The sequence below is a fragment of the Gaeumannomyces tritici genome (genome assembly GCF_000145635.1).
Source record: "Gaeumannomyces tritici R3-111a-1 unplaced genomic scaffold supercont2.2, whole genome shotgun sequence".
Taxonomy (NCBI): domain Eukaryota; kingdom Fungi; phylum Ascomycota; class Sordariomycetes; order Magnaporthales; family Magnaporthaceae; genus Gaeumannomyces; species Gaeumannomyces tritici.
In genome coordinates this window covers 855404-877765 of record NW_008804546.1, presented here as the reverse complement: position 1 = coordinate 877765, position 22362 = coordinate 855404, and the positions used below count along the sequence as shown (strand labels likewise).

Sequence of the window (22362 nt, the reverse complement as noted above, 5' to 3'; positions counted from 1 at the left end):
GTACTGGCATATACGGCCCATGAGGATCCTCGATTTCGATCCGGTCGACCAGTCGTCATCGCCATGCACGCCTAGTATCTGTCATCGCTGGTCGGCAGGTCATCTCAATCGGGCCTGTCGGAACACCAAACCTTGCCGACCGCGCTTCACCTGATCTTGACCACGAGACCCGGAGACTAGCAATGTGATTTTCTGGCGTCATTCTTTTGGTCGGTGCAGCCGACGTCAGGCTCTCGAAGCCGAGCCACTGAGCCGAGAGCCCAAGAGACAGGGGATTGTTCTTTTTTGGGGGGCAGCCAGCTCCGTCCGGCACGGGTCATTTCTTTTCTTGTTTCTCTTCCATCCTATGATTTTAAAACCGTTCACGATATTCACATGCCTAATCGGCGTTTTCTGGGTTTCTCGTATCTCCTTTTTTCCCCTTCTATTCTGCTCTCTGCTATACTTTCCTTTGTCGGACTTTCTGGGGACACAGTCACGCGAGGCATATTTGTTTTATTACCTATCTTTTTTATTTGGCTCAAATGATATCCCGATAGATAAACAAAAAAAAAGATGTCTTGATTATGTCAATGTCGCCATCAGCTGGTCAAAGTTCTCGGCCGCGTGCTTGACGCAGTCGTGAGAGTATATCATCTCCTGGATATCGGGGGACGCCCACTTGTCGGGCACGGGCGCGGCGTTCCCCTTGGCCTTGGCTTCGGCGAACTGCCGGTCGCGCTCCTCCTTGGCCTTGCCCTCACCTAGGTGTAGGGCGCGGCCGGACTGGGCGGCCAGGTCGACGAGCAGCGAGGTGCGGTCCTTGCGCAGCAGCTCGTAGATCTTGAGGCAGCGGGCGACGTCGGCCGGGTCGACGGGCGCGTCCCCCTCGCCCGGAGGGACCCGGCTCAGCACCTCGGCCACGACTGCGCCGTCCTCGATGGCCATGGCGGCGCCCTGGCTGAGGTGCGGCAGCGTCGGGTGGCAGGCGTCGCCGAGCAGCGCGACCCCGCCCTCGGCCCAGCTGGCCAGCGTCTTGTGCTGCCGCAGCTTCCACTCGCACACGTCGCCGTCGGGCACCATGCGAAGCATCCTCGCCACGAGTGGGCAAAAGTCGCCAAACACGCCCAGCATGGCCTCCTTGGATCCGCGCGTCGTGTAGGCGGCGTCGGTCGCGGCCGCGAAGTTGTCGTCGGGCTGCGTGGTCGAGAGGTTGTAGATGGACTTTGACGCCACGGGGTACGCGATGATGTGGCGCCGCGGGCCGATCCAGCGCACCACCAGGTCCGAGTCCAGCAGCTTGAGCAGTTCGGCGTCGCCCGAGGCCGCCATCTCGTCGCGCGTCAGCATGATGCGGTAGCACGCCTGGCCCGTGTCCTCCTCCTCGGGTGTCTCGCCGCGCCGCGCGAGCAGCGCCGCCCGCGTCGCGCTCTTGATGCCGTCGGCCGCCAGCACCACGTCCGCCTCCACCTCGCGGGCCTCCTCGTCGCTGCTGCTGTCGCGCGCCCGCACCGCCAGCCGCGGCCGCGGGGTCCACTCGACGACGCGCTCGACGGCCGTCGCGAAGTGGAAGCGGACGGCGGGCTCGCGCCGGCAGTGCTCGTACATGCCGCCGGCCAGCGACGACCGGTGGCCGGTGCAGTGCGGGTAGCCGTACTTTTCGGCGATGTTGGGCATGTCGACGTGCGCGAGCTCTTCGTTTGTGCTGCCCTCTGGTTGGTTTTTTGTCGTATTGTCTCCCCTCGTTGCCGTGTTGGCGGGATTATATCAGGATGTGTCAGTAATTACGAGGATGGATAGCAAGTGATGTACACAGAAACATACGCCTGATGCTCGTCTCCTTCACATTGGTGGCATCCTTCTCAATGTCGGCCCAGCACCCAAGCCTGTCCAGGATCCGGTTCATGTTGGGCGCCAGCTGGATGCCGGCGCCGACGAAGCCCAGGTCCGAGGCCGTCTCATAGACGTCGATGTGCTTGAAGCCCTTCTTGGCGAGTGAGAGGGCGCACCCGAGCCCTCCCATGCCGGCGCCGATGACGACGATCCTCAGGTCTTTGTAAGTGGCCATGATATGGGCGTGTGGTGCTGATCAGTCCGGGCGATTGATGCAAGAGACAACACTCCTTTTGAATCAAACTCCTATACTCGCCATAATCTACAGCACAACATGGCCTCTCAAGCGCTGCCTCGCTGCTAACTGTGTACAACCCACTGACATTTCCACAATTTCCAAGACCCGTGGTGGCTGCCACGCCCGCAGAACTGGTATCGGCTGCATTGGTCGGAGTCAAGACTCCTTCGTCGGCTTCGGCAATCAACCCTGGCAGGCAGAGTCAAGCCGCCAAGCGGGCTGGTGCGGGGTGGCGGGGAAAACATTGGGCCGCACCCAGCGAACGTCGTCGGCGGCCGCTCACGTGCACAGGCGGTGGCAAATCGTAATGGGTGCACAGCCCGGTTATTGACTTCTGAATCCCCTGAAGGCATGAAAGGCTGATCGGCAGGGACGGGAAGACGGGAGCGTGGTGCAATAATTCCAGCACATATTCATCTGCCAAGGGTCGAACCCAGGTGTAGGCTTCCTCTGGCCCAAGGAAACAAAGGAGCGATCGGATCCTGCAGCTTGGTTGGAAGCAGGCATCTCAGCCCACCCCTCACAGTAACACCCCTGTCGAGCTTGTGCATCACAAAACGTTACATCTGGGGACACCTCGCCAACGAAGCACGGCAAAGACTCAGGATTTGCCACCAAAGGACAAAAGGCATTGGCAGCAAACAACCATCAAGTTCTTTGTGCCAATTATGGCAGACGCCACTCCTCCCTCGCTTGCGCTTTAGACGCCGCAGAAGCAGGTTCTGGCGCGCGTCAATGACGACCGGCCGGGCTGCTGGAATGGCAGGCATTCTGGCGCTGGGCTGTCCAAATGCACCCCATGAGAGACCCTGATAGGGTTCTGGGAACTGTTGAGGGCGCAGGGGTACAGGGGCCAATGAGCTGTCGCGGCGCCTGGCTGACGCTCCGCTTTGGGCGAAGAGTAGCCGCCGACGTCACGACAACACGCAATCCATTGGTCCTGGGCCTCGCCTTTGTGGTTCGCCCGTGGCACCCAGAATTCGTGGCAGGGGGCGACTCAAGGGAACCTCCTTTGCTTCTTTGCGAACCGCCTCGTTTCAAGTTTCAGGACGGCAGCACGGCACCAAAAAAAATTCCTCCTATTATTCCTCGCGCTCCGACAAAGGTCGGCCCCTGATATACCCACCCGCCCGCCGCCCGCGCGCCTTTTTGTCCAGCTTGAACCTTCCCCGACGACTTCTGGCTCCCCTTGCAGGAACCTCCTTGCTCGCCGCGTTTCCCACCAACACAGGTGGCAGCATCACATGTGCAATCTGACTTTTGCTGTGCGGAGCAGATCAACATAATCAAAGCTCAACCGTGAGTGCGATCTCTTTGTGGCCTGCAGTGGCTGGAACCTTTGCCGATCTCGGCTTCGTTTTAGCTTCGGTCTGGTCTGGAACAAACATTGGCGCTGCGGTGTTACTGGGGGAAGAAAAAAAAACATATCTAACATTCGCCAGCTCCTTTCCAAAGCGCATTAAAATACCGCGCCGCAGTGACGCAAACCCACCGTCTCTAAAGAGCCTCGGCATCCCACACTCTCCCGCCGACACCTACCGAACCCATCCCGACCGAAACCAGACCTCGATACCTTCTCCCTCTGCCGCCGCCGCAGGCCCGAACACCGGCCTTCGGTTACCACATACCCTACCATGAATATTCCTCCTTAGCGGAGGCCGGCATACAAAATGAGTAACGCAGATAATGGGCAGACCAAGGCCGCCGTCAGGTTTGAGGGAATCAGCTTGCAGGCCTTCGGTATCGCCCTGGCCACTGCCATCGGTATCTTCGCCGTACAAGTTGGCGTTTTCCTGCTCTTCAGGAATAAGCTAGCTAGGATATTGTACGTCCATAACCCACCATCTGCCAGCCCACCTAACGTGCGTGGACCTTGACTGATGCAAACATGTCTCTGCGCCGCCAGTAAACCCAAGACCTTCATGGTGCCCGAGAGAGAAAGGACGGATCCACCGCCCAGGAGTCCATGGAACCTCTTCGCCAAGCTTATCCGGCTCAAGGACCGCGAGATTATCGAGAAGTGCGGCCTCGATGCCTATTTCTTCCTGCGGTATCTGCAGATGCTCTTGGTTATCTTCATCCCTACCGCTCTTGTCGTCATTCCCATACTGGTACCTCTCAACTACGTCGGGGGTCTAAGGGTCGATATCGTCGACCAGGTGGTTACCAATGCGACCGCCACAACCAGCATCACCAGCTCTACCGCTACCGCCACAGGCTCCGCCACCGCCAGACCTACCGGCTCGACCAACTTGACCGATTCGGTAGCCTCAAATGCCTCAGCTATAGCGGCGACCTTGCTGAGGAGACAGACGAGCACCGAAAATGTGATTAAACTGCAGCAGCCGCTTGGCGGACTCGACACGCTCGCCTGGGGCAACCTCGACCCCAAGAATTATCAGAGGCGATGGGCACACCTGATCCTGGCCATCGCGCTGATCGTATGGGTCTGCTACCTCATGTTCGTCGAGCTGCGGGTCTACATCAAGGTTCGCCAGGACTACCTGACCAGCGCCCAGCATCGACTGCGCGCGTCGGCCAACACGGTCCTGGTCAGCTCGATCCCGGAAAAGTGGCTCACGGAGGATGCTCTCAGGGGGCTGTTCGACGTGTTTCCAGGTGGAATTAGGAATATCTGGATCACGCGCGATTTCACAAAGCTCCTCGAAAAGGTGCACAAGCGCCGGTACATCCGTGATTTGCTCGAGAGCGCGCAGACCGATCTCATCCGCGACGCCAAGCGCAAACAGCTCAAGCGACGAAAGGCCGACGAGAAGAAGGAGCAAAAGGCCTCCAAGAGCCGCGGGCCCACGAAGGAGGAGCAGCAGAAACGAGACGAGGCAGAGGACGCCGAGGCTCGCCTGCGCGCTGAGGGTGGTGGCGGTATCAGCGCTGGAGACCGCGGCGAGACTCCCGACATACCCACAGTACTCGATGAGAACAATGTCGGCGACGACGCGGACCATGCCGGTCTGAACGACAACGGAGGATCCAAGGAGACGAGGCCAGGAGGCCGTAGAATCATCAGCAAGGTCGGCCATGGGATCAAGGGTGGGGCTAGCCTAGTTGGCAAAGCTGGCCACGGGATTGCCGGGGGCGCGAAAACGTTCCAGCAGGGCGTCGACGGACAGCTCAAGCATACGGGAGGATTTCACGCCGTCCCCTTGGATGGCATCGAAGCCGGCCTGGGCTCGCCACGACCGACAACCCGGGGATCGGACCAGCCCCACAAGGCGGTGCAGATCGCCGACGACGCCAATGACGGCTCGAAGCCCTCGTTCGCCTCGGAGCGCCCTGCATACCGAAGCCATACGCCAACCTCCTCGGTGGCGTCGCAGGATATGGCCCTCCCCGTTGGCGACACGCGTAAGGGCAACACGACGAGACGGGCCTCGAATCTGGCAGGCATGGTCATCACCGAGGAGACGCGCTGGTGGCAGTTCTGGAAACCCCCAACGGGCGGTTATGCCTCACCTATCCCTCAGGGCGTCGAGGGAGACGAGTTCCCGCTGGTCTCTAAGCAGCCGCCAGCGCAAAAGGGCGGCGAGAAGCAGACTCGGTGGAAACAGTTCGTCTCGATGCTGCCGTTTGTCGGGGGTGACGACGAGCCACCAGTCGATTATCCTACCGATGCCTCGGCGTTGGTATACAGCGAGAAGCGTGACGAGGATGCCGCATGGAAAGAGTGGCTCAAGGCGTCGTCGCGGCCGACGCACCGGGTGGCCAACTTCGAGTGGACTCCCAACTGGCTCCCGGGCCTGCCCCTGATCAACAAGAAGGTGGACACCATCTACTGGGCCCGCGCCGAGCTCGCGCGTCTCAACATGGAGATCGAGGAGGACCAAAAGCACCCCGAGAGGTACTCGCTCATGACGTCGGCATTTATCCAGTTCAACCACCAGGTGGCGGCGCATATGGCTTGCCAGAGCGTCACCCATCACGTCCCACGCCACATGGCGCCCCGCATCATCGAGATCTCACCGTCGGACGTTCTGTGGGACAACATGGCCATCAGCTTCTGGTCCGAGTGGCTGCGCACCGGAATCGTGCTCGGGCTCGTGTTTGGCATGATCCTGCTCTGGGCTCCCGCCATCGCCGCCACGGCGCAGATCTCGCAGGTCGACACCCTCATCAACTCTTACCCCAAGGAACTCCACTGGCTCGAGGTCATCATGCGCAACGACAGCGTCCGGCGTGCCGTCACCGCTATTGCCGGTGTCCTGCCTGCCGTCATCCTCGCCGTCCTCCTCATCCTGGTGCCCATAATCCTCAACTTCCTCGCCGAGTTCCAGGGCGTCAAGACGAATGCGCAGAAGTCGGAAAACGTGCAGCGCTACTACTTCACGTTCCTGTTCGTCCAGATCTTCCTGGTCATCGCGCTGTCGCAGTCGGCCGTCGAGATGGGCGGTCTGCTGACGTCCAACTTGACCGTGGACTCGGTGCCGAACCTGTTTGCCGAAAAGATCCCCAAGTCGGCCAACTACTTCTTCTCGTACATGATTCTGCAGGCGCTGTCGACCAGCTCGGGAACGCTGCTGCAGATCGGCACCCTGATCGCGTGGTACGTGATTGGGCGCCTCCTCGACACCACGGCCCGCAGCAAGTGGTCGCGCCAGGTGATGCTGCCCGATGTTAAGTGGGGGTCGCTCTTCCCCATCTACACCAACTTTGCCTGCATCGCCCTAATCTACGCCGTCATCACGCCCATAATCAGCATCTTTGCCGTCATCACCTTCTCCCTCCTGTGGCTCGCCCACCGACACAACATGGTCTACGTCAACCGCTTCAAGACAGACACGGGCGGCGTGCTCTTCCCCACGGCCGTCAACCAGCTCTTCACTGGCCTCTACGTCATGGAGCTGGCTCTCATCGGCCTCTTCTTTCTCCAAGAGGGCCCGGGGCCCGAGAGGGCTCGCGTCAACTTCAGACAGGGCGTCATCATGGTTGTGGTGTTAATATGCACTGCCTTCTACCAACTGATTCTCAACCTGTCGTTTTCACCGCTGTTCCGCTACCTTCCCATCACGTTTGAGGACGAAGCGGTGCTGCGCGATGAGGCCTTTCAGAGGGCCCAGGACCGCCGACTTGGGCTCGTACCCGACGAGGAGGGCAAGGATGCAGATGAAGCCGGCATGCTGCGCGGCAACGGCGGCGGCGCCTACAAGGAAGAGATCGAGCTCAAAAGGTTCTCGGGCGTACGGGCCCAAACTAGCGGCGGCGGCAGGGGCGGTGGTTTCAACCCCGTCGCTGGCGTGCGTCAGGCCGGGACGTGGGCGGTGCGCGGGGGCAAGCAGATCCACCACGCCACCATCGGCAAGGCGGAGAAGAACATCAAGACGGCTGCCGGATATAGGCGAGAGCGGCGCATGAAGGACCTTGAGGCACAGCGGGCCATGGGAGAGGCGCTATACGGCGGGTATAACGACGACATCGAGGACCTGACGCCCGACGAGCGTGACGCGCTGGTGCGCGAGGCGTTCAAGCACGAGGCTCTGCGGGCACGGAGACCCGTCGTCTGGATCCCGCAAGACGACATTGGCGTGTCCAACGATGAGATCCATCGCACCCAGGCCTTTAGCGAGTACATCTGGATGAGCAACGAGGGCACCGCTCTCGACTCCAAGGTCCGCGTCATTTACGGCCGGGCGCCGCCCGACTTTTCCGACGTTGAGATTATCAACCTGTAACGGAAAGGCTTCTCGTTTCTGTTTCTTCTTATCCTCTTCAACTGCTTCATCCGCCCTTTACTGTACACATCTTTATTGTTCGGTTTTCTCATGCATTAGCGAGGAGCATTTGCCCACCATTTTTCATAAGACTGCATGGACGTCCCGGCCTGTCAAGCTAGGTAGCTGATGGTGTGACAAGGAAGTCATCCTGTTTGGAAAGAATACCCCACCTACGTATATTCAACGCCGGCCTCTCGCTGCACTGGTACCCCTACATGGCCTATATAGAAGGACTCACGGCGTATCAATTCATCGGAAGTTTAAGCCTGACTGGCGTCCCTAATAAGAGACCACATCTTGGAGATGCGCTCATCTATGCGGCTTTACGAGTCTATATCACCGATATGCCAAATGATTCCGCATTGATGATGCATAGCCACAGACACTTGTTCAAGAAGTAATCTTATATGGGAGGGCTAGCGACATGAAGTTGAGATGGATAGGGAGAGGACGTCAGGAGGTTACCTGGAATCTTGCAGCCCCGCGCGGGGAAGCGCTTACGGGATGGGAGCGATCCGGCTTTCGGTTGGATTTCATGCATGTGGAATCATGGGACATGTATTGGAGGCGCATGGCCATTAATAATAGGCAATTGCGAAGCATCAAAGTATTTAAGTAAGTCCATGGGACGGGCACTGGATAGCGAGCCTATTCTTTCATCATTTCATAGGCATCTTCCGCTGCAGCAAACCTGCGAGCACACTCATAACTTGCAACTACAAACACCACAGGCAAAACAAGGTGACAGCAAAGAAGAAGAAGAAGAAGAAGAAGAAGAAGAAGAAGAAAAAAAATGGTTAGCGGCAAGGCAACTGCGTCGGTGGACGGCAAGACCGTCGCCGAGACCACCGAGTGGGAGGAGGTCGAGGGCAACGTCTACTTCCCCCCAGGCGCCCTCGACCGCGACCTGTTCTCGGGCCCGACGAGCCTCCACACCACGTGCGGCTGGAAGGGCGAGGCGAGCTACTATACCATTACCGTGGGAGGTTCGTTCTTTTTTTTCTTTTCTTTTTTTTTTTCTTCTCCTCCACCTCACCCTCTTCTGCCCTTTTTCAAACTAACCAACAGACCGACCTACCAAAAAAAACAGACAAGACGCTCGAGAACGCGGCCTGGTACTACCCGACGCCCAAGCCCAAGGCCGAGCACATCAAGGATTATGTGGCTTTCTGTAAGTTTCCTTTTTTTCTCTGCTCCTCCATGACCGGTGTTGTTGGGCCGTGTGATGATGGATAACGTGTTTGCGTGACTGGGGCTGCTGACAACGGACCACGGGCTGCGCAGACAAGACCAAGGTCGACGTCACAAAGACTGTCGCGTAAATCGAACAGGACGCAGGGGGGGCGGCGGCGGCGGGGCAGAAAAGGAAACCGGCACTGAATACGTGGCCTTTCGAGGCGAGATGATGGGCGGGTTGCGCCCCGTCACACCCAAAACATGTGCTGCCTAGGCAAGGTAGCGTAGAGTAGCTGCGCTACGGGGGCTGTATACATGCCTAGCTCTAGAGTCCATCTACTGAACTTCATGGCAATAGACTGACAGTTACATTTTTTTCCGGACATGTGTGTCGTAGTCTGTCGGCTACCTAGCTGTCTAGCCGAGTATAAAAGGCATGGTTTTCTACCAACCCATGAGAGCCATGTGTATAGATAGGTAGCCTTGTATCTTGTACAATGGTGTGGTGAAATCTTGGTTATGATAAGGAAAGAGACACTCCCGCCCAGAGTAGGCGTGCCATCAACGCCCCCATATACCTTCATGGAGTGGCACTTTCCCCCGAGCTCGGATAACCCCGACTTCCACCCTGGCTTGCGAGAGCGTGTTTCTTGTCCCATAATATCAGCAAAGACAAAGAAAGTCGATGCTCTACAAGGACGGCCACCCACGACGCCATTTTCAGCCCCAAGGCAGGGGTGTGCCGGCAAGCCGGAGCTTATTCAGAGTACCCCGTAGTCGACCACCAGGACGTAGGGCTTCCCCGGGGGGGCTTCCCCGGGTTGCCTCCCCTGCGGGCGAATTGGAGGGGCCGCGGCGTGGCCTTCCTCTCGTCGTAGTCGTTGCCGCCTGCCGGCCTGGTCGCCCTCCTGTCGTCGTAACCGTTGGGGCCCGGCGGTCTGGGCCTCCTGTCATCGTAGTCGTCGGGGCCCGCGTGCCTGGGCCTCCTGTCGTAGTAGTCGTCGTTGTCGGCGTCGGCGTACCTGGCCCTCCTGTCATGGTCGACGGCGACGGCCTTGGGCTTGGCGGCCCGCTTGGGGGGCCTCAGCTCCGGGTGCACCTCCCAGCACCTGTCGTCGCCGCCGGCGTGGACGTTGCCACACCGGGCGTGGTAGTTGGGGTTGGGCTCCTTGCTGCCGCTGCCCAGGACCACGTAGCACTTCTCGTCGCCGCCCGTGTGGTACTTGCCGCACGTGGGGTGGAAGTTCTTGCGCTCCACGGGGCCGCCGCCGCTGCTGCTGCTGCTGACGATGGCGGCGACGCGGCCGCCGCCGCCGCCGCCGTCCTGGGAGCCACCGCCCGCCGTCGTGGTCGTGGTTGTCGTCTCGGTCGTGGTCGCGGTCGTCTTGGCCGTGGCGGGGGCGGGGGCGGGGGCGGGGGCGGGGGCGCCCTCCTCGGCCTCGAGGAGGCCGTCCACGGCGAGCAGCTGGCGGACGAGCTCGGCCGGGGACCTCGTCGCCCGCTTGTTGCAGATGGCGAGCGCGAGGTTGACCGTCAGCTCGTGCTGCGCGGCGCTGCGGGCGCCCAGCTCGACCCTGCTGAAGACGAGCCGGTCCGGGATGTGCTCGCCCGCCAGGGCCAGCTCGTCGCGCACCGCCATCAGCCGGTTCGTGTACTCGTGCAGGCCGGCAAAGTCGTCGGCCCTGGCGGTCAGGAATTCGCGGTAGAGGTCGTCGAGGTCGCGGTGCGGCGGCGGCGTCGTCGTCGTCGGCGCAACAGCAGCCGCCACCGCCACTGCCACCGCCGCCGCCGCCGCGCCCGCCGCGCCGATGCCGGCGCTCACCGTCTTCCTGGACGTGTGGAAGGACGCCTCGGATTCGTCGTCCGAGGACGCGGGCGTGCCGGCCGTAGGGGGCATGTGGAATTTATGTAGCAGGCGGCCGCTTCGGTCGCGGAGTTGGGGGCTCGATTGTGGGTGCGGACAGGGCGGCAGGACCTCGGTTGCCATTGTTTTAGCTCTCGAGGTCCTTTTGTCATGCGGGACTCGGGGATCTGTGTTGAACCCTAACCCTATCTGCAGGGCGGATGGTCTTCTGGGACTGCCTTGGAGGATTGCAAGTGTCGGTGAAAGGGCGAGTTTCTAGTGGCGCTGGGCTAGAAATACCCTGTGGTACGCTTTGTCCTTTAGAAAGCCACAAAGCTTTGCAAAACCGACGTGCTGGTAGGATCCACCGTTGTAACGCCCAATATCCTGGACGCCACAGATGTGGAAAAAAAGAAGAAAAAAAGAAAGAAAGAAGAAAGAAAAAAAACGCGTCAAACCAAATACGGTATAAATGGAGGAGCAAGCAAACAATGAGGGAGGTGGTTGCTGTGTTAACCACTAGCTTCCAACTAAAATCAGACGACCCGGAGAGGAAGGCCCTGAATGAGAACGAAGGAGAGGCATAGCCAATCTGCTTGAACCAGAATTCCGACGCACTAATAAAACGGGCCTGGGGATGTGTCACGGCGGCCGCTAGCATTGCAATACTTCAAGAAGTGAGCATGGCTGACGCGGTCTATCAGAGCGGGAACAACCTCCCTCGGGCCTTTTCAGACGGAAACTTTAATCCTCTTGTCCGGGCGTTGCTGATCTCCGCCGTCACCTACGGATCACTCCCTCATGATGTCCGGCGGGCCAAGTTTTTGTCTTTTCTTGGGCACCAACTTGGACTTGCTTCTACCGGCCCCGCCACTCTGCTTGTCTTAGGGAATACTGCCGGAAGGCCGGGGACGGGGTTTATATAAGCCTACGTCGTGGAAACTCATCAAGTCACAACTTGGTGTTGTCGACACAATCAGAACAGCACAGTACAGCAAGACATCATTGAGGGTTGGCAAGCGAGGTCGAAATCAAAACATATTTAGGTTTCATTGAGAATAAATCGTCTCTCCCTAACAGTTTCGTGATGATGTGTCGGAAGCGCGCTTGCTCCGTGAGTGAGGGAAAGAAGAGGAACAAGAGGGAAAAAAGGAATCAAGGAAAAAAAAAGAAAAGTCTGAACAGCCAGTAAAGGGTATAGTGCCATTCAAGAGCGCGCCTGTTTCGGTGCTTTGTGGGATAAACGAAAACAAGAACTATCATGCTTTTGTACAAGTTGCCCTCCCTAGATTCCAGGAGAACTGGATGGCGGAGCGGTGGACAGTGGACGGGCAGGATGACCGACAAGGGGTAACAAGGGTGGGAAAAAGCCAAGGGAATGAATGAATGGATGGGCTGGCCTGGCGACGACCAGACACCAATCATCATGGGCCAGCAGCCCAAAGAGTCGTCTCTAAATCACTCCCCCATCTCCACGCTCTCCAACCAGCCCCTAACGGCAAGCCTGAGGTCGTTCTCACTTGCGTCGCGGTTTTCGTCGTCGCGGGTTTCGGCCTGCGACTCCTTCTCGCGCCTCTCGACGACCTCCCTGACGACCTCCTCGAGCGCCGACAGGATCACCGTCTTGCACTCGGCGCGGGGTACCTCCTGCGCCTGGGGGGCGCTGGTGATGCCGGGGATGATGGTGGCCGGCGGGGCGAGGCCGTGCTGCTCGCCCGCCTCGGTCGACTCGCTGTTGCTCCGGCCGCGCCGCTTGCTCGCCGACCTGGACGAGCTCGCCGAGTTCCCGCGCCGGCACCCCGTCGTCGTCTGGTCGCCGCCGACCACCCCGTGGCCGACGACGCGCTCGACGGCCTCGACCAGGACCTCGTCGAGCGTCACGATGGGCTCCTCGACGAACCGGTCCTCCAGAGTCGTCTCATACGGCGATATGGCCGGCGTAAGCAGCGCCGCAGCCGAACCGTGGGTGTAGACCGAAGATGCCGAGATGAGCGAGCCGGGGCCTCCAAACTCGGGCGGAGGCGGCTTGGGCTTCACCAGCCGACTATACCGGATCCGCTTGATGCTGAGAGTTGTAGTATCGGCGACGATGACGCTGCTAACGTCCACCCATCGCTCCTGCTGTGGCTCCAGCGACAAGGAATGTGACGACGCCGGCGTGGGAGGCGACGGCTCCGCCCGCAGTGATGCCTTGATCTGCTCCTCGAGGCCGAGCTGCGGCGGCACCGCCTGCAGGATGAAGTCCGGGTGGTAATGCTGCAGCCATCCCGCTACGTTAAAGGGGAGGTCGCCGTCGACCGCCGGGCGGCTGGAGTGCTCAAACAACTCCAGGCCGCTGCCGCCGGGGGTCGAAAGATAACCGCTGCTCGACGGCGAGCTAACGGCCGTCTCGAACGAGGTTATGTAGTCGGGAAAGGGGACGTCGACGTCAATGACGCCATCGTCGGCGTTGATGGACGTCTTGACAGGCGACTCGAACGCGCCGGCCGGATCTGGCAATCTTGCAAAGGTTGCGCTCGACCTCGCTGACGGCGTGAAGGAGGGAGACTCGTCCGTGGCGAGGCGTGCTAGTCGAGGGATCCGTGGGCTCAGGGGCCCGTCGGCGACGGGGGACCGCGGCTCCGCCACTTTGGCAGCAGAAGCCCGGTCCTCCGATGGCATGCGCGCCCCATAGTTACCTGTCGTGGGGGCCCCGTCTCTGGGAATCACCGTCCTGGCCACCCTGATCTCGGCAGAGGTTCTAGCCGCGTACCTCGGCGACTCCTGTTGACCCCGGAACGCGGCCTTGGTGGGCGACATGGGCGTCGCCGATGCCGGAGAAGATATGTCGGCAGACCCGCGAGACTCGCGGCGCCTGGCGCTCCACAAGCCAGCCAGGACGCCCCATGTGCTCGAGGTTGGACGGTTCTCGCCGCCGATGCCTGGAACGCCACCGTTGCCGCCAACAACCTGGCCCAGGCCGCTGCTGTCACCGCGCTGCAGGGTGCGCTTGAGGTCGTCGGCGGCGACGCTGTTGGCACTTCCTGGTCGGTGTCGGGGGAGCGACTGCTGTGTCTGCTGTGTCTGCAGGGTGGAAAAGTGGGGGACGGTGGCCTCGGGGGCGATGGTTGCGGCCGTCGCCGCGCTGCTCTTTCTCGTATGCGAGTCGCTGGACGACATGGGCAGCTGCGTGGTCCGGATGGAGATGGCATCTGATGGCCGCCGCTCGTGGCCGCTACGGTCCGTGCTGAGGTGGGCTAGCTGGGCAGGCACGCCTCCTACACCGCCGCGGCCGGCCTGGCTCTGCAGGCTGGCTGTGCGCGAGTGCGATGCTCTCCTCGGGGCGGCCCTGCGGTTTATCTTGCGCCGGAGCGACTCCTCCTTTGGGATCGGCACGACGTACGAGGGCGGGGAGTGCGAGAAGGCACCGCCAAACGAGGCTGCCGAGGTGCTTGGGCGGTGTGGCCGCAGGTTTGTGGGCACCTGCTGGTTGGCGGGCAGGAAGGCGGCGAGCAGAAAGATCAGCCTCCGAGCGGCCATCTTGTCGTTGGACACGATAACGGTGCGCGCAGGAAGCCCCATGTCCTCCTCGCCCCGGGCCTTGACCTGGTGGAGGTGCCGTTTGCGGTAGTACGACGGCCCCAGCGCCTGGAGCCAGTCCGTGTGGGTCGCAAGGTAGCCCGTCAGGAGGTTGTAGAAGAAGAAGCCGTGCTCCTTCCCCCCAGCCCACCTGGCCACCCACCTGGCCTCCTCGCGCCAGATGCCCCAGCGGTTCTGGCCCGTGGTGACGCGCGTGGCGCGCAGCCCCGAGACGATGCGCGCCTTGGCGAGATCGACCTCTCCCTGGACGTCTTGGTCCTCCATCAGGCAATGCTGCAGCAGGGCCAAGACCTTGGCGTTGGTCTTGTGGGGTTTGCTGGCCACCCCATCATCGCTCCTGCGCCGCGACAGCGAGGGTTGCCGCGACATCTGAGTGGCCGCAGCCGAGGGCGCGTGATCTGGGGAACCAATGTCGAGCTGCCTGAGCATGCCGTACAGCTTGGTCGCAACCACCGACTGTAGGTGCGTCAAGGTCCGCATTATCACGTCCCAATGCTGTGTGATGGGATCGATGCGGTCCTCGATGTCGGCCACGTACGACGGCTCCACCGCATCCGCTGCCGCTGCCGCTGCCGCTGCCGCTGCCGCTGCCGCTGCCATCCCCTGGCCCACCATTGTCCATCCCGACCGGCGGGAGGACCCGAACGAAGACGGAAACGAGTCTTGTTCGTTGTACGAGCCGGACCCTCGGAACATCTGCCGCGAGGCCGAAGCATTGTTCTGGGCAACCTGGGAGGGGCCCTGGGGTAGGTTGATGATGAGAGCCACTGCGTACATTGGCGTGCGCTTCTGTTTGGGCTGTGGCTTCTTCTTGGCCTTGGCGTCGTCTCCGTTGTGCGGGGGGAACGGGAACCCGGTGCTGTCCTCCGAGAAGCGACTATGCGGCGTTGCAAAGTTCTGGTTGGCCGTTTCCTCCACGTTGGGCAGGGTCACGGGGAAAAGCCGGGTGATGAGCACCTTCTTGCGCTGGGAGAAGCGCTGTGGTGCTGCCGCGGACATCTGGGGCATGAAGTCCCCAACGGCCTCGGAGGAAAACGACTGTGAGAGCTTGCTGGAGCGCACGCTGCCCCGGCCCAGCGAGCCCCTGCCGTCTCCGAAGGCGGAGGACATGAAGTCGCTGCGGGGGTCCGACGGCACGACGTGGACCTTGGTGGAGGTCCCCTTGTAGGCCATGAGCTCCGAGTTGCCGAAGATACAGCTAGAAAACACGTTGAGCTCATCGACATACTCGCGGTGGGCGCGTTGGGACTCGGATTCGATACGGGGCTGCGGGCGACCCTGCATCGAGGCTCTGCGATCGAACGCGCCCTGGCGCGGCTGCTGTTGCTGCGGCTGTCCATCTTGCTGGATGGCCAGGGGACGGGATGCCTGGCCCACGCTCGTCTTGCGGGGTGACACGGGCTGGCGCCTGGGATCGTTGGAGGCAAAGCCGGCCACGGTGGAGGGGCGGTCGGCTGGGGGTGAGGTGGGCGGGGGAGGGGCCTGGCTGTCGTATATGAGAGCGGCGTGCATCGAGCTCAAGGCGTCCTGCATGATGAGGATGCGGACGTCCCGGGGGTCCATGTCGATGTCGCAGTCGTAGTCGAACGAGTTGGGAGCAAAGGCGGATGGCGGGTGAGGGCCGGCGGACAGCGGGAAGACCTGATCGTTCCGGTGTCGGTACAGAGACTCGGCGTCGGGAAACAGCAGGTTGCGAGTGTGCATGTCCTCCTGCACCGACTCGAGGGACACGATGTGTTTGGACGGCGAGGACGAGCCCGGGCCGTAAGCGGACGGGGAGGCATCGCCGCCGGCGCCCGCCGTCAGGTTGAAGAGCTTTCCCAGCATGCTGGAATGAAACTGAGCGGACAGAGGGAGTGCTGCACAGGAGACACTACGCAGTCTTGGTCGTGCTGCTGTGATGGGATCCTTCCTTCTTGGTGCTTGGCAGCTCCTCTGAGGGGGGAGGCTTCAAGCCGAGCTCACCATCGTCCCAGGAGGCTGCCGGCTGCTTGGTTGCGCGGGTAAGGTGGCATTCTCGCCGCGGGGTTGAAGGGCGTCTCGGAGGAAATGGGTGACGACGACCAGCGGCGGAGGGGAGCAGGGGGGTGCTGGTGTTGTCTCTTGGTGTTTGGGTCTCTGCGATTCTGCAACGCACATGCTCCCACCGCAGCAGAGAACAGGCGAGGGCGAGGCTCTTGGCTTATTTTGCAAGTCGGGGTAGTAGAGGCACAAAGAACGGCTCTGCACGCCTCCGAGGGATGACCAAGAGCGGCCGAGGGTGCAGCAGCGAGTGGTGGGAGAAGAGAAGAGTGTGGCGGGCGGGCGGGACCCACGGTCCGTCCGATATCAGAGTCCTGCTAGTGCCGCTGGCAACGCAGCAGCGACAGGGCAACCCCGTCCTTGCTCGAGTGTCTGAAGACGAGTTGGGTGAGGGAGGCGCAGGGCCGAGTGGACCGGTGAGGGAGATGAGGCTGCTGCCCAAGGCGGGTGGCGGGCACGCGGGCGGCGAGAAATAATAAAAAGGATCTACAAAGTACAAACGGCACAAGTGGGCCAAAGGAAGCCCCTCGGGGGTGGGAAGGGCCCTGGTTGCTGGGTCTGGGTCTGGGTAGGGCGGAGACGGCCGTCAACGACGTTGCTCCCTCGAGAAAGCAGACAAAAGGGAGCAGGCAAGAGGCTGCCCGCCCACAACGAGATTAGCCCTGTGGTGTTGAGGACCAGAACCGGATCGCCAGGAACGGCAACCGGGCCTTTTTGACCAGCTTCGTTGCTAAAACCTTCCCCGGTTCCTCTCCCTCGTGTGGCGGCGATGGCGTCTGGGTCGTAAAATAAAAGCGTAACAAGCCCAGAATCAAGCCTGCGCGCCACCTTGATTCAATCACCCGCAGCCCCCTCGACAAGCGAGGTGTCGCCCACGCTGCTGCTGCTGCTGCTGCTTGCTGCTGCTGACGATCTCTGGGCCTGTCGGCTGCCTTGGTTTTGAACCCACTCCGGTTTGCCGAACAAAGCAATGCGGCTGGCTGGCTGGCTGGCTGGCTGGGACTCTGCTTCGAAATTGCGGTGTGCAAAGAAAACCACAGGGGTGGGTGGGATGGAGGGAAAGGCAAAGGGTAAGAAAAAAAAACGACGTCCTACACGCACGCACGGTGGTGGTGCAGGGGGGTTGGCCGCAGCCCCAGCTTAATGCCCCCCAGCCTGGGGGGCATGTCCACTGCTGCGACGCTGTAGCACCCAGTCAATTGGCGCGCGGCGAGCCTACTCCACAGTGCTTGGAGCCCGCCTGCCTGCCTCCCCTTCCCCCACCACCCACCTCGGCTTATCCCCACATGCGACGACGTGCAGCAACATGCTCGTCTGGAACCTCGACCTTTTCCAATGCGAATGCCCAATGCCAGATGATGAACGAAGGAGCCCCAAAACAGACCGGGCATCTGGAGATGGCCGAGTGGCCAATCTGCCAGTCCGCTCGCTCGCTCGCTCGCCCTGCCTGCCTCCCTCCCTTCGGCACCGACGACAGGCAACGCAGGACGACGACTCTGCAACATACAAACGCAATCCCTCCCGGGCCGCCAGGCATGCATCCAAGCGCCCGCGTTGTGACGAAGCAGGTGCTGCACATAATCTCGCGTCCCCCGTAGAAACCGGTCAACTGCCTTCCGCGCTAGTAGGTGGTACATACATGTATCTTGTTCTTCTTCTTCTTCTTCCCCTCCATCCATCCAGGCGTCGAGCAGAACAAACGCGGGGAGGGGGGTTTGGGTTTCGGCCGGCCCCCTCCCCTTTTGGGCGACGGAAACTCGCCCTATGCGTCACCTTGGGTGCATACTACAACCGACACCAATGCTTGACATTGCTCGCCTTCATGATTGGTACGCCCGCCGCAAATAACAGCACACAGCAACTAATGTGATGTGCGTACATGTACGGACCTACATACATACATACATGGCGTGTGCTGCGCATGTACGGATCCTAGTCTAATATCCCGCTTTCTGGTCCACCTGCGCACCATGAGCGAATGGTCATGCTTGCGCATTTGTGCTAGTGAAATCTGGAAGCAGCCAACGAGAAGGGGACGGGCCAGAAAATCGCTCGGTTTGACAAAAAGGAAAGAAAAACACAATCGATCACACGAGCAACCACTGGAGATGTGTGTCCCTCGTTCGGGCATTTTTGCTCCATCCATACCGTGGGGATACACAGTAGATGCCAGCATCTGTGGAATGCCCTCAGTCTCAGTGGCAGGCATTCGGCATCGAGCGATGGATGGCCTTGGCACAGGCGCAGGGGCTGGCCCCTCGGCGGCAGCGCACGGGCTCGCTTCCCACAGCCGAACCTAATGCCTCGCCTCGACAGGCAGGCCGCTCGAGATGCCGACCGGCTGCCGGTAAACTGTCTTTGTTGGGTTAGGTTGGGTACCAGATCTAATTCCAGAACCCCATCCGCAGTCAGGGCTGTCTTCATCCCTCCGTGCCTCCTTTCCCCCCTTTTTTTCTTCTTTCTCTCCTCAGGGGGCCCATTGTCCCTCCAAGACGGCTGGTGACAAGGCCCCATCTTTACCAGGCTTGAAGACACATTGCTCCATGATATCATACATGCATCACAACAACAAAAATATCACATGGCAAGGCGCCTGACATCGCCATCTCAAATGTGGAATGTGCTTTGGTAAAACAAAATATTCGACTGGCGCCCCAGCTCCTCCAAATAGCAAGGCACACCCTTGCCCCAAACCCCATCTTCTGTCTCATTAGCTAAGGAACTCAACGTCCTTCTTCCTTCACCGCCAAATGCCCTCATATGTGTTGACTGTAGCTTGGATAACTTCCGTCTCGGATCCTCGCTTCGCCGGGCCCGGAGTAAGACTGCCAGTCCATAAGTCGTAAGCTGCTGCGGCAAATAAACCCAACGTAAAAATTCCCCTCCTTGGCCTCGCGCCTCGCCTCAAGCATTCTGGGGTCCATATTTTTCCTGCAACTAAAATGTTCAACTCCCCAAGATAGGCCTCGTCTCCGTCGTGTGTATTCGACCTCTCCACCTTTTCTGCTTGCGTCACTAGCGGGACCCCTGTCCATGACCTCCTCGTGTGTTCGTCTGTTTTTCCCCACTAGCAAGGTGCTGGGCGACGACCTTGGGCGCATTTAGACCTGGCCCTGTGGAACCAGTGGCTCGTTGGCGTCCCGAGAACGCTGGTCCTCGAGGTGATTGATGCCGTCCCAGTCCTGGCCGGGGTTGACCTCCTTCCAGTGCAGGAACTTGAGGAGCATGTAAAATCCCGAGGCAAGAAGAGATCCGAGGGTTGGTCCGACCCAGTAGATCCAGTGATAGTTGGGGAAGTGGCTGTTGACAATGGCCGGTCCCAGCGAGCGAGCTGGGTTGACAGAGGCTCCGGTGAAGTAGACACCTATGTTTCGAGTTTCTTTGGGTTAGTTTCTCTTGCTCGGCGGTTTTTGGCTTTGGCTAACAGCATCGCCGAAAGGAGGGCTGCTCGCTCATCACCTACCAGCCATGTGGATCACAAAAAGTGCAAAGCCGATGCCGATGGGAGCAACATAGGTCGCCCTGTGCTTCTCCACAGCGAGCATGAGGATCACAAACACCAGCTGTGCCGTCAAGAACAGCTCGATGAACAGCCCCTGAACCACAGAGGTCGTAGGACCGAGCGTCGTCTCGACGCTCAGGGGCGTGGGGAACATGCCCGCCGAGACTGCCGCGGCGGCAATGCCACCGACGAGCTGAGCGGCCACGACCATGACGCCGCGAAGGATCGGCTGGCCGCCAACCAGGCACAGTGCCATGGTGACCTGTGTGTGTAAGTTCGACTGACCGGCTGCTGGGGCTGACCCGATCTGCAGACAAGGGGGGAGGGGGCCGGCGACTTACCACTGGGTTGAACTGCCCTCCCGAGATGCGGTAAAAGGCAAAGACGTTGACCATGAGGGACATGCCGAAGACGAACGAAATGTACATCAGGACCGGGATGTTGGGGGCGGCATTGTCGTCGGCGCGGACGGGCGAGGCGTTTGCGATCTGGGCGCCGGCGTAGCCAAACAGGAAGAACATGAAGGTGCCTACAAACTCGGCGAGGGCAGCAACGCAGTGGTTGCGAATGGCGACCGAGGGGCCAGCCATGATGGCGTTGGACTGGCGGGGGTAGTGGTTGACCAACCTCGGGCTCGGTAAGGCTTGTCGTGGAAGAAGTGCGGCGGCGGCGCGCTTGGGTGGTCGACTGTCCTAGCGGTGGCGTACGACGATGCCGTGGGCTGCTGCTGCGCTCGTGACGTCTGAGGCCGGCTTTGCTGGCTGCTGGTCCGCTCGAGGAAGTCTTGTCGCGACGTGGTGGCGGTCGTCGACAGGTCCTTGAGCTCGGCCGACTCGAGGTAAGAAATACCAACGCTGCGGTCGGCGGCGCTCCTGCCTGCCACCACCCATCCTGTTGGGGGACCGGCCAGCAGCCCCCGGCGTACAGACGCACTCAGCCATTTGATGGATCGCACCTGCCCCCCGTTTCTGGTGGGACGGAGCCGGAGCACGACTGTGTTGCGGCGAGAAGGAAGGAGCAGTGACGCGCTTGTGGGATGAAGCGCAGCTGAGGTCACCCGAAGCCGTGCCTTCCTCCTGCAAGACACTTCCTGGCGGGCGGGAAGGTGGTAGGTACGAGGGAGGGAGGTACTAGGCAGGCGGGTGCTTGCCCCGACCTCGACTTGTTGAGGAGCTGGATCGACGGAAGGTCAGCCCACATGTCGTCCTTGGCATCAAGTTCTGCGTCGTTGGTGGTATTGGGGGGAAGTACAGACCACAAGTTGGAAGTCGCGTACCGGAAGTGTAGTGTTGTTGTGCCACCCAAAATGACACCAAGCTAACCTGGAAGGCTCCCGCGATCGAAGATGAAGGCCGACTCTGACGATGCTGGGCGATGCCCGTGTGGTATGAGGACTCGGCCAGGTGTCTGCGTGCGGCAATACCCCCTTTTCGCCTTTGTTCCTTTGTTACCTCGTTGCTCTAGGTGAGGGGTTCTCAAGGTCCCGTATCGGCTAATGGGCGCTTCTGCTTTGTGCTCACCACACACTCCATGAGATCAGTCACCCTCGTTTCTCTCCCCTTCTTTATGTATGTCCATAGGCCCCGTACTACATCGTCTGAGCAAGGAGGAGGCCAAGGGGCAGTACGTTTAGGATAGCATAAATCGATTCAACCTTTCCCACCATTCGTTCCGTCGTCACAGGGCACCCAGCATCGGGATGCCTCTTCTCGGGTTGGCCGGGGCCCATCCCACCTGGTCATGTACTTCTTCTTGACTTGCCTTCACATGCGCCCTCCAGCCAGTGGCAGTGGCAGCAGAGATTCCGGGGTAACCAGGTACAAGCCGGAAATGAGAGAAGGCTAGAGACATCGAGATTACATGGAGAGCGAGTAGGAGAAGGAGCCCAGAGAGAGACGAGACAGAGAGCGAGATACCTAGGTTGCCACTAACACGCCCAATCCTCCACTCGGCCCGTCATCCGCTACACGTTAGTTGCGCGTAGCACAGTATCTCGTCTATCGTTTCGCATTCTCAGTCGTGTTTGACCACATGTAACCACGCCTCCAGCTGCATTCTTGATTTGCGGAAGACGCCGGATCTGCAGAACAGCTGCGTACCTAGATAGGTAGTAGGTACATGGCTAGATAGATGTACCTACTAAACATAGGCGCTCGCAGGACGTGGGTACAGAAGGAGATGTTGCGATGGAGGAGCTCGTCCTTGGTTGTATTTAGACTTCGCGCCCCCAAGACAAAGTTTAAGCTGCGCCAATCTGCATCCCCTGAGTAGGAAAACATCAGACTAGCAGGAGCTGCTGGGCTAGACGGCGAGCAGGGCCGGACTGCAATCATACCCCCTCCAACCCAAATGTCAACAGTCTGCGCGAAGACATGTCAGTGTGCGGAGGAAACCAGAGAAG

At 60.3% G+C, this 22362-nt stretch overlaps 6 protein-coding genes across 6 annotated transcripts; 2 read left to right on the top strand and 4 right to left on the bottom strand.

The window, feature by feature from the left end:
* Nucleotides 1-475: 475 nt before the first annotated feature.
* On the bottom strand, nucleotides 476-2363 carry GGTG_02830 (salicylate hydroxylase). The gene is made up of 2 exons (XM_009220606.1): nucleotides 1804-2363; nucleotides 476-1691 (listed from the first exon to the last, which is right to left on the bottom strand). Exons 1-2 carry the CDS (start codon nucleotides 2045-2047, stop codon nucleotides 565-567), a joined length of 1371 nt encoding a protein of 456 aa, XP_009218870.1. The 5' UTR covers nucleotides 2048-2363; the 3' UTR covers nucleotides 476-564.
* Nucleotides 2364-3780: 1417 nt separating this feature from the next.
* Nucleotides 3781-7797, top strand: GGTG_02829 (hypothetical protein; the record flags this gene model as incomplete). Its single annotated transcript, XM_009220605.1, has 2 exons — nucleotides 3781-3935; nucleotides 4017-7797. 2 exons carry the CDS (start codon nucleotides 3781-3783, stop codon nucleotides 7795-7797), a joined length of 3936 nt encoding a protein of 1311 aa, XP_009218869.1.
* Nucleotides 7798-8597: 800 nt separating this feature from the next.
* On the top strand, nucleotides 8598-9400 carry GGTG_02828 (hypothetical protein). The gene is made up of 3 exons (XM_009220604.1): nucleotides 8598-8825; nucleotides 8930-9010; nucleotides 9124-9400. The coding sequence occupies exons 1-3, from the start codon at nucleotides 8633-8635 to the stop codon at nucleotides 9159-9161; spliced, it is 312 nt and encodes a 103-aa protein (XP_009218868.1). The 5' UTR covers nucleotides 8598-8632; the 3' UTR covers nucleotides 9162-9400.
* Nucleotides 8599-11252, bottom strand: GGTG_02827 (hypothetical protein). The gene has a single exon (XM_009220603.1). It carries the CDS (start codon nucleotides 11000-11002, stop codon nucleotides 9773-9775), a length of 1230 nt encoding a protein of 409 aa, XP_009218867.1. The 5' UTR covers nucleotides 11003-11252; the 3' UTR covers nucleotides 8599-9772.
* Nucleotides 11253-11851: 599 nt separating this feature from the next.
* On the bottom strand, nucleotides 11852-17408 carry GGTG_02826 (hypothetical protein). The gene has a single exon (XM_009220602.1). The coding sequence runs from the start codon at nucleotides 16262-16264 to the stop codon at nucleotides 12317-12319; it is 3948 nt and encodes a 1315-aa protein (XP_009218866.1). The 5' UTR covers nucleotides 16265-17408; the 3' UTR covers nucleotides 11852-12316.
* Nucleotides 17409-19560: 2152 nt separating this feature from the next.
* On the bottom strand, nucleotides 19561-20551 carry GGTG_02825 (aquaporin; the record flags this gene model as incomplete). Its single annotated transcript, XM_009220601.1, has 3 exons — nucleotides 19561-19823; nucleotides 19923-20223; nucleotides 20303-20551. The coding sequence occupies 3 exons, from the start codon at nucleotides 20549-20551 to the stop codon at nucleotides 19561-19563; spliced, it is 813 nt and encodes a 270-aa protein (XP_009218865.1).
* Nucleotides 20552-22362: the final 1811 nt, after the last annotated feature.